Source organism: Bidens hawaiensis, unplaced genomic scaffold (genome assembly GCF_021521415.1).
Source record: "Bidens hawaiensis isolate Kalapana, Puna unplaced genomic scaffold, B.hawaiensis_p1.1 tig00003961_1, whole genome shotgun sequence".
Classification (NCBI taxonomy): Eukaryota; Viridiplantae; Streptophyta; class Magnoliopsida; order Asterales; family Asteraceae; genus Bidens; species Bidens hawaiensis.
The window spans coordinates 2151393-2167790 of record NW_027491228.1 but is presented as its reverse complement, the minus strand read 5'-3'; the positions used below and the strand labels follow the sequence as shown (position 1 = coordinate 2167790).

Genomic DNA, 16398 nt, shown 5'->3' with positions numbered 1-16398 from the left:
ATAATTACTTAAGAGTTAAGTGCAAAATGCACCCTTATGGTCTAATACGCGGGCGCTTGTTTTTATGCATTAAGCGTACACCCCTTCATAGACCACACATAAAGTAATTCTTTAACTATTTCCGATTTCGGAGTGTGAACTTTATAAAATTTTGAATTTTTTTAATATTTACCTTTGAGTCATTCTCATAAAAGATTTCGACAACAATTTCCCCAGCGACATCATCAAGGGTTACAATCTGCTTGTTGAGAAACAAAGTTAAAGTCAATCCTTGCTTAAACTTGTTGAAATATAATATAGGCAAAAATAAAAGTCGATCAACATACACCCATTGTTCCTCCATATTCTTTAAGATCAACGGCCATATGAACCTTCCTAATTCAAAATAGTCATAAGAACCTTCCTAATTCAAAATTCCCTCAAAAGATTCCACATTAACATTGAATTTACACAAAATTGTAGTTCATTTAAGAGTCATGTGGACTATATTTATAATATGTTGGTTTATACCATACCAGGAACAAAATAAGCAGGCCTGTGAGCCACTTCTCAAATAAAAATCATCGCATAGAACAAATTTAAATGCATTCTTTAAACGCGCACCTGTTTGAAGAAACCAAATCATTCACTTTACACATAAAGCAGTACAATGTTTTAAAAACACACACAATTGAAGCAACTGTACTCAATATGCCAATTTTCACATGAATATATACAACAACCCAAATTTGCAATTCCAGATATATGAACATTACAAAAACCAGAACTTCAATTTTGAATACCGTTCGGTTTTGGGTTTGGTTATCGCTCCTTGTTTTCGCCATCAACGGTCGAAGTTTACGTCTGCGCAATCTGAACATCAGTAATCTGTAGGACCGATTTCAGATGTGATCTCTGCATCCTACATCAATTTAGTTTACTATTAACCACACCCAATAAACTCACTAATTAGATTTATAGCACAAATCCTGCAACCAAAATACCAAATAACAACAACTCGGTTATCAATAAATCTTTAAACAATTAATAAATCCAAAGAAAACATAAAGAGACGATCAAAATACACTTACAAAATAAGAACGTAATAAACTTTTACCTTCAATGGAGAAATTTGTTGGAGACGCAACCTAGGTTGTTGTAAAATAGACGGCATCTTAATAGCAATTGATCGCTTAACAAATCAATTTAGGATGGTGGTGTTTTATGATGAATCAGAAGCCCTACAGGGTTTGTTTGTAATCAGATGAGAAGGGAGCACGGGTTGATAAGGGCGAAGGATAGATTTGGGGGTGAGGATCGGTTGAGGGAGGCAAGTTTTTAGGGTTACAGATGTAAGAGGTGTTATGACCCGGATATCCATGTTTGGTGACCCATGAGACCCGCGATAATTAAAACCGGGTTAAATCAATGAGAAGCCTCCATTCAAAAATCAAGCAATCTGGTAGCTCTAGAAGGGATGGAGAGCGACGTGAGAGCGACAAGTAAGATTTTATGGTAGGCAATTATATATATATATATATATATATATATATATATATATATATATATATAACGATTAATATCATTAAATAACTTTAGGAAATAAAAACTATTACATATGAATACGAAATATGTAACATATGGTTATATGTATAACTAAACGAATCACATCGAATACTAAAACGGGTCAGTTTCGGGTTTAAAAAAACAATAAAATTTAACGAATGTTACAACGGCCCCAGCCTAGATCACCCTGTTAGGCCTGGAAATTTAAAAAAAAAAACTAATTATATATTTTTATGAAAAAAATATGTATTTAAACAAAAAATTATGTATTTCTTATGTTTAAATACGTATTTTTTTTCATAAAAAGATTTATGGAATCCCCACTTGGTATTGCCACGGGCAATTCTTGTGAGGTTTTATTGTTATTAAAGGCGAATCAAACATGTGTGTTATATGTTTGGTGCTACTTGAATTAATAAACCACTTGTTACCCTCATGGAATCTACTTGTCATATTCGTAGAAATGTAGCAGGTGCAATGTTTTCTTATGCAGAAGATTTCTTTATTGCAAATATGCTTAGAAACCAATGATACTAGGGTAGCGTTTGGTATGTAGAAATGACAGTAGGAATGGAATGATTCATTACGGGGGAATGAAAAAAGTGGTGTTTGGTTGCTCAATGGAATGGAATCATCCATTACACATGGAATCCCATTCCATCAAAACCATTTCTTCCCACCCCCCTTCTTTTTTTTCATTTCATTCCTCCTTCACCCTACTTTCTCAATAACACTACCACCTAACAACCACCACCACCACCACTACCATTGGCACCACCACCAACTCCGCCGACACCACTGCCGCCGCCGCCACCATCGCCACTGCCACCGCCACCACCATTTTCGTCGCCGGAGCTACCACCGTCGCCATTGTAGGTTTTTTTTTCTTTTTTCTGTTTTTTTGGGTTAAAAAGTATTTTGAAGTGTTTTTATTATTTCTATTTCATTTCTACAATTTTTTGTATACCAAACAATAATAATTAATAATTGATTTCATTTCTATAAGTTAACCAAACAAGACATAAGAATGGTAATGATCCATTCCATTCCTTCTCCCATTCCATTCCCCCTTCATTCCATTACCTTCAGCCAAACATACCCTAGTTGTTCAAGCTAGGTAAGGGACTTTGCTCGCCTTCGGTCTTCAATCCATTGGAGTTTTTTCATCGCCTGCCATGTCGTTAAGCTTGGAGAACGACGATTAGGGTTTTGGTTAGCAGATGTAATCTCGCTCTGATACCATGCAAAAAGTTAAAGGTGGGTTTTTTCTATATCTGATAGTGGTCAATTGCATGGGTTTATATAACAAAGAAAATTGAATTTAAATAATCTCAGCTATTGCCTATTACCCAACAATAGTTCCAACTAAAGAAATGTTAAGTGACAGTGTCACCTTTTTATCATTTTCTCCCAAGGATTCCTGGCTAAAAGAATCCTAACTTCGTTGGCATGTTAATAACGTGGCATGCCTGTTTGTCAAAATCGTCCTTATTTGTTAAAAATGTGATAGCCATCGTTGCAGTATTGCACCACCATGGCAGCCACCGCTACCACCACCATCACCATCGTCCAAAAATTCCACCTGCCCTGGCGGATATGTGGCAGCGATGAAGGCGGCTTTAAGAGGGATAAAAACTACGTGCATTGAGAAGCGTGGTGCTTTCGGTCATATTTGCGTCAACGGTGATTGTGTCCCATCAAAGGTAATCGTTTCCGTTGACATTTGTTTGATTATTTTCTTTGATCTGTTCATTACGTTGTTAGATTTGTCAATTTTTATTTGATAGTGGAAGAATTTGATGTATGTTTAGCTATTTACATGACAAATTAAGATCACAACCGTGTCAACAAACAACTATGATCTGGCTGCTACCATAGTGGTGGTGGTTGGGGTGGTGACGGCGATGGTGATAGTGGCAGGTGGTGGTGGTCATTGCCATGGTGTTGTGAAATGAAGATTGCTACGTATTTCACACATAAGGAGGATTTTGACAAGCAAATATGCCACACATCAACATGCTAATGGCGTTATGACCTTTGTTAGTCGGGGATCGTTGAGAGAAAATATTACATGTTTAAAGGTGAGTCTTTTGTCAATAAATATTTCATTGGTTAGAATTGTTACCAGCTAATAGGTGAGCTAATAGGTGATATATAGTTGAAACTATTTATCACATCTTTTCCTAATTTTGAGGTTTCCTTTGTTTATATTTCTTTCTCTTCAGGCTCCATTGTTATTTGAATTTAGTTTCCTCTTCAAGCTCCACTGTTATTTGAATTTTATTTTCAATACTTATAGAATATCATTAATTATGAGATGGATCTAGCTAAATATAGTTTGATTATAGTTATTTAATGCTTAATAAAAAACAGATTTTTAAGTAATTTACAAATTAATATTTCTTAGGCAGAAAAGGGAATAATAAGATGTTTAAAGAACGACACAATATTACGTTTGTATACTCAAAACAAAAGAACTAGGAAATAAATGATAAAAAAAAAGGTAATCAATAAGCCAAGCGTTCCAAGCTGCCATGAAGTAACTGGAGTTATTGTTGGACGTAGTCGTTTGCTGACCTGCGTATAAACAAACAGTTAGTAACCGTTAAAACTGCTTAACTGTTTTATTTACAAATTTGTGTTGAAATAGGTGGCAAAGAAAAATTAAAAGAAAATTTGTGTGACTATTTTAAGAACCTTAAAGAGTTAAGACTCATATATGGTATATATGGTGTGTGATTATTGATAAGAGTATAATGAGGATAGTTAAAAAAAAACCCAGTCATATCTTAGAGGTGTTATGGAGGGGTTAGGCTAGTAATCAATAGTGTCGTTGCGTCACAGTCTTGTAAGAGAAAAAAGGTTTTCATTAACAAAACTTTCAAAAGTGTGTAATGCTTTTTAAGACTAAAACCCTCCACAGTCCACATCCATACCTGAAATGGTTTAACTGGTGCCAAAAACTGAGGTGAAAGGCTAACACCTATAACGCTCGGTCTTATAGTAAATATAAACGTTTTATATCCAAAAAATCATAACAAATACTATTATCATAGGTTTGTTTTTTTGTTTATTTCGTTTGAAGATTTTTTCAATGGGAAAAATATGTCAAATTCAGTTCAAATCAAACAAACCTTAAAAAACCTTTTTTTTTACTATCTCTTAATAGTTACCTCTTAACCGTTCAGACTTAAGACTACTTCTTAACTATTAAGCGATTATGAACCATTAAGAGGTAGCCTCTTAATGGCCATTAAGAGGCTACCAAACAGCCCCTTAGACTAGCTAGATAAGATTGAGTTAAAATTGTAATTGAGTTGAATAATAAAACTATCAACCAAACCTAACAAACTTTTGTTACCACTGTTTGTTATTAAATGGAGGGTTTTGATCATATACAAATGAAATCAACGTGTTGATTATGAGAATCAAATAGAGTAATTACATAATTGCTTATGTAATTACTCTTTACTAATGTAATTACATAATTAGCTACTTGATTCTCACAAATAGCACGCTAATCTCATTTGTACGTTAACTTTCCCCATTAAATTAGTTGGACTAGCCAGATAAGATTATATTAAAATTGTAATTGAGTTGAATGATAAAACATATATATATATATATAACCATTATTAATTTGTTACTTGGTTTATACAGTTTGAATTGTTTTTAAATTTTTGGAACCAAAAAAGCCAATTTAGTTTCGGTTTAAACTAAACTGAAAACTAATATGTAATTCTGTTCAGTTTTAAACTGCTTAGATGATCAGTTCGGTTTAACATGTTTGTGAGAGAATAATAAAGAACCCTACTTAAAACCATAATCTTTAAATAGGGCAAACAAGTAAATACCTTGCTAGTAAAACGGACTGAATTCACTCATCATATGTTGAGGTGGATGAATCAAAGAACCTTGCTGTTCTCTTTCTTGCTTTAGTTTCTCAGCATTTTGCAAAGATCCATAGTTAAACATACGTGAGTTATCGATACCACCACCAACAATCCCAGTACTATGAATATAATCCAACATGGAACCATTGTTGATCCCATTGTTGTCACCATTCCATCGAATCAAACGCTGTTGCGCAGATTTATTACCATACAAAACGGTACCTTGGGTAATAGGAACTTGTCTAATATGATGATGATGAATATTAGCTTGTTGGTATTGTGTTTTATAAGCCCCAAGTTCTTCAGAAACCCTTTGGAACTCCCCTAATGGTCCCAACACCGGATCTTTAAGCCGACAGTTCGCTTCCCAGATAAGCGAGTCGACCGCCTTTTTAGCATCTTCTCGACTCAAATCCTTAACCAGTTTAGTCACATTGCTAACACCAAACACCTTATGCACCGCTTGAAAATCTTGGGTTTTATCGGCAGGAAAGAACGGTGCAAGAACGCATTTTTCGGTGCACTTCTTGCGTTGGTGGCGGCACGAAGCACATGCGGGGACTCCGGTGGTGGGTGGGGGTGATGGGAAGGGTGCAGGTGCATGATCAAGAACCCTAATGGTTGGGTTGGTGGTTGGACCATTGTGGTTCTTCTGCATCTTGTGATGGTTCTATATAAAACAAGAACCGGATGAATAATCAAGAATCAAGAAAAGCTTTGAATGAAAGAATATTAATTGATAGATTTAGGGTAAAAAATTACAAATATGATTGTTTACATCTATATATAAACAAGATCATGAACCCATATGTGTTTCATAAAAGTAAACAAGATACCTTACATAATTGTGACCCATTTATTTATGTAAAGAATGAAAAGGGTGTTTCTTGAATATAATAAAAAGCTTGAAAAGAGAAGTAGACATACCAAGAGATAGCATGGAAAGATCGAGAATAATTTGTAGGTATTTCACATGAAGACGAATGTTGTATTCATTATTTATTTGTTTGTTTATTTATTATCTCATTAGTTAAATGATAACTTTATTTTTCAAGTTTTTGAATAAATTTGAATATGTTTATTAATTTGAATATGATATTATGATATGTTTATTTTTATCTAAAATTTGATAAAGATTTGATAACAAACTATGATTTATCTAATATTCAGTTTGTGATATCATTTAGTAATAGAATTTATATAAAATACTTCATATATAAAGATATAAAAGAAAAAAAAGGTATGATTTAATTAAAAAGGATTAAATACTGTCCCGTTGAACATATGTTCAACCAAAATTGAACTTGATCCCCCTATGTTTTAGCAAATGCAATCTAGGCCGAAATATTTACTTGTATGTTCAACATATGTTTTGGCAAGAAATGAATACATGTTAACAATCATAAATCTTTTTAATTATTAGTTGGTTTAAAAGCTATAACATCGTTTGTTAAAAGGTTGGGCGTAAACTAGTCGAATTGGCTTGTGAGCTACTTGGGATCAAGTCATATAAAGTTTATAACGAGCTTGAGAATAAATTGGAACTTCTTTACTAAACGAGCTAGATCCCATGCTTATACATGAGCGTTACCAAAGTTTAGGTGAAAGTGTATTAGTTAAGAACTAAATACTTGTAAACCCAACGGCTGAGAGGAAGATGCTAAGTTATTATTATTACAACGTCTCATACAAACTATTCACAATACATCTAATAAACATCTGTTGTCCTTGTCCTATAATCACGTTGGATATACATAATTCAATTTTTTTTCTTGAAAACACAAGCATAATGAACATTACTAATCAGAATTAGAACGATGTGTTGGGTTTCAGTAGTGATCAATTAAAAATTTTATTTATTAAAACCAGTTCAATAAACGTGGCAAATAATAATTAATCTCATTAATTAATAATTATATGCAGCGGAAAGTATACAATTAATCAGCACTGAAACTAAACCCGACAAGATCCGGTTACTAACAATACGAGTACGAGTCAAACAATAAATATATAATTAAAATAATGATATATTTAAGTTTACCTCGGTTAATAAATAATCGGTTGAGACACCGAAGGCTAACAAACCGAGCTATGTGACACAATGATATCAACAACCAACGGTGACGGTACACGACGGCAACTCGGCAGCGGTGGTGGGGTCCGAGCAGTGGCTGGAGGCACGGCGGCCTAGCAGCTGCGGCTGGGCGGTTTCCGACGGCGGTGTAGGATCCGGCGGCGGAGGCTGGATGGGCGAGGGTGGCAGGGCAGCAACTGCGATGAAGCAGCGGCGGTGATGGTGCTGACCGGCGGTTAGGTTGGAGAAGGAAAGAGATGGACTTGTTATGGATTAAGATTAAGGTTATAAAATATCCTATATTTATATAATCCCTCAATTAGGTTTAACTAATCTAATTAGTAATAAACCCAATGGGCCAATAAGTCCATTTCTTGCTCCAAAGCCCATTCCATGTAATTTTATCTTGTTAAAGTGTCTAACCCGGTTAATGAACTTAAGCAGGTTTATGGTTCGTTACCTCACGGTGTAACTCTCACGGGTTATAACCCGGTTGACCGTATTGACTTACCCGAACCGGTCCATAATGCCAACAGCCTCCCACTTGGACGGTTTCCGGTTAAGTTACTCAATACTGATAGCCAGCTGTGCTCTTGCTACACATAGCTGCCCCCAACAGGTTATAACATTTTAAATTCATTAACCAAAACTATCTTGGAATACACTATTACAAGATTACGAATTTATGGTAATCGTTATCATCTATCCTTTCTGTATGAGACACCAATTGAACAATGAGACATGGATCAGGTTAAATGTAACGCCCGTTAATTTTCGGTTTAAAGATTTAAAGCTTGTAAAGTATGTACATTTCTCGGGAGTTATTCAGCATTCCTCGGCGACCTTACCATCTTTCCGGTGCGTTAAATTCACTTAACTTTTCTTTCAAGTCGCCATATCTTTCAACTTGGAGGGGCTATGATGAAAAATTTTATATTATAACATAAAACATAAAAACCCTAACCCCTCCCCATTCACTTCAGCCGATCGGACCTATGGCAGCCCTAATCACCATCGTTTTTCTTTTTTGCAGCCAAGTATAGGGCGTGAAACTTCAATTGAAGGTTAGTTCCATGATTCCCCGAGTCTTTTACACCTTAATTGATCATATTAACGCGCTTATTGGTCGTTAGGGTTGAGTTTTGGTTATAATGATTTCTGACAGATTCGTACTCGTTTATTGTTCGGTCTATAACTCGATGAAAATATACTGTTTTTGATCTATTATTGTTTCTATAATGTTCTAATTTTAGTCTAGTTTCCAAAAAGGTATAATACGTAATTTTTGGACGAGATTTGAATGTTTTTTTTTTTATTTTATAAGATCGAGTGTCAAAGCTGATGCGGGATGACGGATTCCGGTCTGTCTTCCCGACATCATAACTCTTTTTTGACAAGTTAAAATTGGTTGGTTCCACTTCTGGAAGTTAATATTTTGAGTTAGGAACCAAACCCAATTGGAATTGTTTAATTTGGCTGGGTAATGATTTTTATAAAAATAAAACCATTTTGTTGCGCACTGAAATAGCTGCACATACCTTTCTGTGTTGGAGGAATTTTTATGATTTTTGTGTCTACTAGGAAAATATAATAAAAATATTTTTATAAACCTAAGACATTTATTAAAGTCAGGTAAAAATTTATAATTTATTTCAAAGGTTATCATATGTAATTAAATGCATCTTCGCATGCTAAAATCTACACGTTTTACTTGTTATTGATCGACACGTTCATTTTAGGTTTAACCGGTGGCTGTCCAATTGTGTTCTTTTCGGGGCTGTTTGAAGTGAGTTTTTGCTCCGTCATCTTCCTAGGTATGTCATATGTGTTATACTTGAGTATCGTGGACTATGAAGCTCGTTTGAATGATCAATTGTCGATAGATTGAAAAACTAGTTTTCGGTTGTCTAGAATGGTGATTTGTTGCGTTTAACGCGAGGGATAAAGTAAGTGATGACCAATTCAGTTAGGATAGCTTCGGTTTAATGTGCGGGCTGTTGGAAAATGATTTTTATAAGTATTGGGGCTGAATTGGTTGTCGGTTACTCAAACGGGTCGGTACGACGCGCATTCGCGTTTATTGAATAGTTGGTGCGTTGTACTTGCGAGTTACCGACCCATTTGACTCGTGTAGCGTCGTGTGGACTTGTTGGCTGTAAAATTATCATAATGGGTCCACACGGGCCTGAGTTGGATGTTAATCTCCTAAACAACTCTTAAACGCGCGTGCTGGTGCAACCTAGTGCTTCCGGGGGTAATTTGGAAATTCATTATTCCCGGGAGTATCTAAGGGTCGTGTTGGTGAATGTAAGGCCCCGGGGGCTGTTGTGATTGAGTTTGATGAGGTCGAGGCTTTAGGTAACTCGAACCATGTTAGACGTCTCATAGAATAAACAAGTCATCTTGATGTCAATAGTGTTTATTGTATGTAAACCGACAGTAGTTTGAGTTGTGGGGCTACGTAGGGATCCTCTAGCTTGTGGTGAAATCATACCTTGTGTCAGGTGAGTTCATGATTCCCCTTTTTAATCTTTTTACGTTTTGGGCTAGCATACACACCGTATTACAATTTTACTTTATTTTACTTGTTACAACTATTTGGATGGTATTACATACCCTCTTTCGTATATGTGGATTTATGAAAATATGTGTGATTTATATTTTATGCGTTAGGATATTTTAGACTCATTTATGGTCTTATATTCCTTAAGGTTATATATATTATTTATGGTCTAGGCTCGAGGATACTATTAGGCCTAATATTGATTCCTAGATTATCCATTATTTATGGATTGAATGTGATGATATGGTTTGGTTGAATGTTTGAATTAGATGTTTATAAGTGTGTATGTGAATGTGTATGTGTTGGTAAACTGTGACCGGGTTAAATATATTACTTGGGGAAGACTCGGGGTGAGGAGGCCCGTGTTGCATGTTTATGTCCCGGCGGGTCAAATATATTACTTGGGGAAGACCCGGGGTGAGGAGGCCCGCCGTTTTGTTAAACCGTGGTTGGGTCAAATATATTACTTGGGGAAGACCCGGGGTGAGGAGGCCCGTATCACGTGTTTGGGTATGTTAAACCGCGACCGAGTCAAATATATTACTTGGGGATGACCCGGGGTAAGGAGGCTCGTGTTGCGTGATATTTGTTTTTTTAAACTGTGACCGAGTCAAATATATTACTTGTGGATGACCCGGGGTGAGGAGGCTCGTGTTGCATGATTTTGTTGTTTTGTTAAATCGCGGCTGGGTCAAATATATTACTCGGGGAAGACCTGGGGTGAGGAGACCCGTGTTGCGCATTTGATCAAGAAAAGATGTTTAATGTTTTAATTACTTATGATTTGGTCAAGAAATCTGTTTAAAGTCTTAATTACTTATGATTTGATCAAGAAGAGTTATTTATTATTTTACTTATCTATGGCTTGACCAAGGAGAGTTATATATCTAATTACTTATGATTTTCTCCTACATTTTATATTTATGGAGTTAAATTGTTTATTGGATGTTACTTATGAAAAACTTGAACTCACTCAGCTCAAGCTGACTTTGTGTGTATGTTAGATTGATTTACAGGTTGAGGATTGGAGATTACCGCTTGGACGTGCTGGAGACTACTTGGAGGGTTGAAGGCATTTCTAGTCAAGGACTTCTAATAAAACAAAACATTTTATTTTATTTTAACTTTGGGAAAATGTCCCCGTTTTCTGGGGTTTTTGATACTGGTTAATTTCCGTTGTTGATTACTCTGAATTGGTTTGAATAAAACAAATTGCTTCGGTTTTAAATTTTTGTGAATTTTGGATATAATTACCAACTGTAGGATTCCCAGGATTCGGGGTCTTACATTAAATCTCATATGGCGTTCAATCATTATAGTTCTCGATCTAGAATCAAAGTGGTCCAATCAAGCACACAGTAAGTTTTGGTGAGGCCTCACACTTCACCAGTTTGAATCAACGAGGGCGCCAAGATGTCTAGCTATTACATATCATGTAAGAGTACATAATCCCATCTTGAATACATACAAAACCCACTAAACTTCAGATTATTCCCAACCAATGCCTTTATAGCTAGCAGTTACGCGACAGTGATTGACACTGATCAAAGAATAGCCTTTAGTAAACGAAAGTTCTCATATGTATCTCAGTTATAAGGATACTAAATGAGTATACCAGTATCAAAACATCTTAAGACTAAGATCCATGAAGATGATTTGATGTGAGTTACATCCAACGTCATTCATAATGAGGTCTGTGAGTTTAGAAGTCAACTCCTTGAGTCCAAAGTCAGAATAGTCTTAATTCAGAGTCGTTCCCACGAGTCTGACCGACTACGGATAGTTTAGAATATAATATTCACGGATTAAACATATTAAAACCAAACACAGTTATATTATTCAACATATGCATTTAACCATTAAATCAAAAGAGAACTTAAAAGTATAACTGTTTGAAATGTTCACACATCCAAATACTAAATCAAAACAAACTACTAGCTAATCTAAGAGATAGCATCCCTGTGATAACCATGCTTGTCCTAAGTCATCGATTTAGTCAACGAGTCAGCTAGGTTTTGATCTATGTCCACTTTGCTTATTATGATGCTTCCTCGTTCCATTATTTCCCGAATAAGGTGGGACTTACTTAGAATGTGCTTGGCCCTGTGATGAGATCTGAGCTCTTTGGCTTGAGCAATGGCTCCTGTGTTATCACAGATTAGGCCGATCGGTTTCTGAAAACTTGGAACCAGATCGAGTTGGGCTATGAATTTCTTCATCCAAGCAGATTGTGAGCAAGAAACATCTTGGTCATTCTGGAAGCTAGCATCAATGTAACACCTTATATTGAGCTCTTCTTCCACTCCTCCAAACACTAAGAACATGTCCTTGGTCCTTTTCAGGTACCTCAGAATGTTCTTCACAGCAGTCTAGTGGGCAATGCCAGGGTTCTGCTGAAAACGACTAGTCATGCTCAGCGCATACGAGACGTCAGTTCTAGTACATAACATTGCATACATGATAGAACCAATCGCTGAAGCATATGGAATTGCTTGCATGTGCTTAGTTTCAATGTCCGTTACCGGAGATTGCGATTTGTTCAACACGGTTCCTTTAGCCATGAGGAGAGCTCCTTTCTTGGAGTTATCCATTGAGAAGTGTGCCACTACGTTGTCTATGTATGTACTTTGACTCAGCCCTAGAAGCCGCTTAGACCTATCTCGGTAGATCTTGATTCCTAGAATATAAGCAGCTTCACCAAGATCTTTCATTGCAAAACAAGATCCCAAACAGTTCTTAACTTCCTTAAGCATAGGCATGTTGTTTCCAATGTATATCATCCACATGCAGGAGGAATGATATAGTGCTCCCACTAGCCTTTCTGTAAACATAAGGCTGATCTTCATTTTTGATAAAACCAAAATCTTTGATTTTCTCATCATAATGAAGATTCCAGCTGCGAGATGCCTGTTTAAGTCCATAAATGGACTTATTCAGTTTGCACACCCTGTTAGGATATTTAGGATCGAAAAAATCTTCAGGCTGAACCATATAGACATCTTCAAAAAGGTGTCCATTAAGAAAAGCAGTTTCGACATCCATTTGGCATATCTCGTAGTCATAATACACTGCTACGGTAAGTAATATTCTTATCGACTTAGTCATAACAACAGGCGAGAAGGTTTCATCATAGTCAATACCTTGAGTTTGAGTAAAACCTTTTGCAACTAGCCGTGCTTTATAAGTCTGTGCATTTACATGCATGTCGGTCTTCTTGAAAATCCGCTTGCTCCCTAATGCCCGACACTCGGGGGGTAGCTCCACCAAGTTCCAGACTTGATTGTCACGCATAGATTGCATCTTGGTGTTTATAGCATCTTGCCATTTCTCAGATTTCGGATCTAAGATAACAAATTTGTAATTAGTAGGTTCGTTTCTTGACTCGGCTACTAAGAGGACCTCGGGACCATCTAGATGCCATAGGTATTTAGATTTTGGTATGCGAGTCCTATTACTTCTGCAAACGCTTGTGTTCATGTTCGATGTATCAACAACAACTTGTTGATCAGACGTTCCAACTTTCTCAGTGGTAGTTTGTGGTTATTGAATTTCTTCAAGATCGACAATATTATCTCAAGTTCTTCGATCAAGAATTTCCTTCTGGAGAAAGTGGTCCTTCCTTTTGATAGAAATCACATTTGTATCAGGATGGAAGAATTAATATCCGTTTTGGTTATAGTATCCGACGAAAACAACTTTTACGCCGCAAGGATCAAGCTTATCATCAGAATCACTAGTGACATAAGCATCACATCCCCATACTCTAAGGAAAGACAAATTTGGTTTACGTCCATGCCATATCTCATATGGGGTTTTGCTTACCTTTTTAGTTGGAGCTAGATTGACAATGCGGGTGGCGGTCATAAGGGCAAAGCTCCAAAAGGAGTGGGGCAAGTTAGTTCTACACATCTTTGATCGGACCATGTTTAGCAAGGCTCGATTTCTCCTCTCGCTCACGCCATTGTGTTGGGGTGTGCCGGGTGGAGTAAGCTGTGAAACAATTCCACGCTCTTTCAGATGATGTGTAAATTCTGAGCTGAGATACTCTCCGCCTCGATCTGATTGAAGCATTTTAAGTTTTCCCGAGTTGGTTTTCCACTTCGTTTTGAAACTCTTTGAACTTTTCAAAAGTTTCATGCTTGTGTTTCATAAGATACACATAAGCATATCAACTATAATCGTCAATAAACAAAACGAAGTATCTTTCATGATTTCTAGACACGGTTCTAAAGGGACCGCATACATCAGTATGTATGATTCCTAGCGGATCCTTTGCTCATTCATTCTTATGAGTGAAGGAGCCTTTGGCAAGTTTGCCAGCTAAGCAGGATTCGCAGTCATCAAAAGAGTCTGGTCCTGTGGATTCAAGAATCCCTTCAAATTGGAGTCTCTTAACTCATGCCTTGCTTATGTGGCCAAGTCTGCAATGCCATAGAAATGTATCAGTGATGCCAGATCTGATACATTTAGAAGATTATATACATTATTGTTTATTTGAACAACAATCTCATAAATACCATTTTGAGGTTTAGCCTCAAAATAAAATATATCATTCAAGTAGGCAGAAATAGTAATACCATTAAAAGCGTACTTAAATCCTTGTTCAAATAGTAAAGAAACTGAAATAATGTTTCTGGTCAAACCAGGTGCAAAAAAACAGTTATTTAAAGTAACCACAAGGCCAGATAGACAAGCAAAACGATATGTGCCAGTTGCAAGAACTGGGACTCTCTTCCCATCCCCAACGATGAGTTCCATGCTGCCTTGTTTCAGCTTCTTCCAAATTCAGGCTCCTGCAAGACATTAATGATGTGGTAACCACATCCGGTATCAAATACCCATGTGTTGCTAGAAATAGTGAAAAGTTCAATAACGTAAATGGAAATACCTTTAGAGGAGCTTTCACCATTGTTCCTCTGCCTTTTCAGCTCAGTAAGGTAGTCTGGACAGTTACGCTTCCAGTGTCCCATTTTATTGCACTTGTAGCACTGGCGCTCCTTAGGAGGCGGTGGTGATACCTTTGCAACACCCTTGATAGTGTTGGTGGCAGATCTGGCAGCAAAAGTAACCTTCTTCTTGCCTTTACCATTATTACCCCGGTTCTTGGGTTTAGGCTTGACAACACCAGTAGATCGAACCATGAGAACTTGATTGTTTTTAGCAGGAATATTCATCTCAGCCGTCTTGAGCATTCCATGAAGCTCCGGCACTGTCTTCACCCAGCCATTCATATTGAAATTCATTACGAACTGGTAGTAAGAGCTGGGAAGACGGTTTAGGATGAAATCCGCTGCCATTTCATCTGATAGAAGATAATCAAGTTTCTTAGTTGTTCGATGTACCCTTTCATCTTGACGACATGCGCACTAATAGGTGATCCCTGTTCCATTCTGCAGCTGATGAGCTATTTCATGGTGTCATAGCGTTCTTGACGAGCTTGTTTCTGGAACATGCCCTTGAGTTGCTCAAGCATCTCATAGGCACCAAAATCTTCCAAGCCCTTAACAAGCTCGTAAGACATGGTGGCTAGCATAATACAGGCGACTTTTGTAGATTCGTCGATATGTTTGCCAAGAATCCTCTTAGCATCAGCAGTATTGTTTTCAGGCTCGGTTGGAACAGGTCTGACGAGTGACTCGTAGGGAAGCCGTTAAGCGAGTTAAAAGATATAAATGCATTGGCTTAACCAACTTAATTTCATGGAATTAGTTGACTATGGTTACTCATATGTTTGCAGGTATGAGGAGGTAGAGGATGAAATTACGAGAACGTGGGCGAGAACGGCGAAGAAAACGGAGTTGAAACGAAAAAGATATGAAGAAAACAAGAAATTGAGGAAGAGCTCCACCAAGACCGTGGACCACGGTCAAACTGGCACTAAAATCAACATAATACACCATACTGTGCATTCCGGGCACCGTAACTTGACCGTGGCCCACGGTCTGACTCATAACAGCTGAGTTTGGGCCACTTTTTAGGCCGTTTTTGGGTGTCTTTTCAGATATCTTTCAATTGGGACGACCCTAGGGCGATTTCTGGAGTCCAAGACCTTGTTTTTGGTGATTACAATCATTAGTTTGTGTGTTTGATTCGTATGAACAAGACAATTGAAGCAATGATGATCAACCAAACCATGTGTGGCTAATTTCTTTGGTATTTCTCTTGGATGTAAGGGTATTTACAATGCACTTTATGTTAATTGTTCTTGAACTTGGATTGATTGTCTAATTGTTTATGTTAGTATAATCATGATGTTTATGTGATTGTTTGTAAATTGTCCATATCGTTTAAACCTAATGTCAATCTATGCGTTCTTGGTGTCG

General features: G+C 36.9%; 1 protein-coding gene across 1 annotated transcript; it reads right to left on the bottom strand.

The window, feature by feature from the left end:
- Positions 1 to 5403: 5403 nt before the first annotated feature.
- LOC143624754 (LOB domain-containing protein 3-like) lies at positions 5404 to 6225 on the bottom strand. Its single transcript, XM_077095302.1, has one exon. It carries the CDS (start codon positions 6094 to 6096, stop codon positions 5404 to 5406), a length of 693 nt encoding a protein of 230 aa, XP_076951417.1. The 5' UTR covers positions 6097 to 6225.
- Positions 6226 to 16398: the final 10173 nt, after the last annotated feature.

Bases quoted from the DNA above. Each gene is read 5' to 3' on its own strand.
- LOC143624754 (XM_077095302.1), bottom strand. From the start codon at position 6,096: ATGCAGAAGAACCACAATGGTCCAACCACCAACCCAACCATTAGGGTT.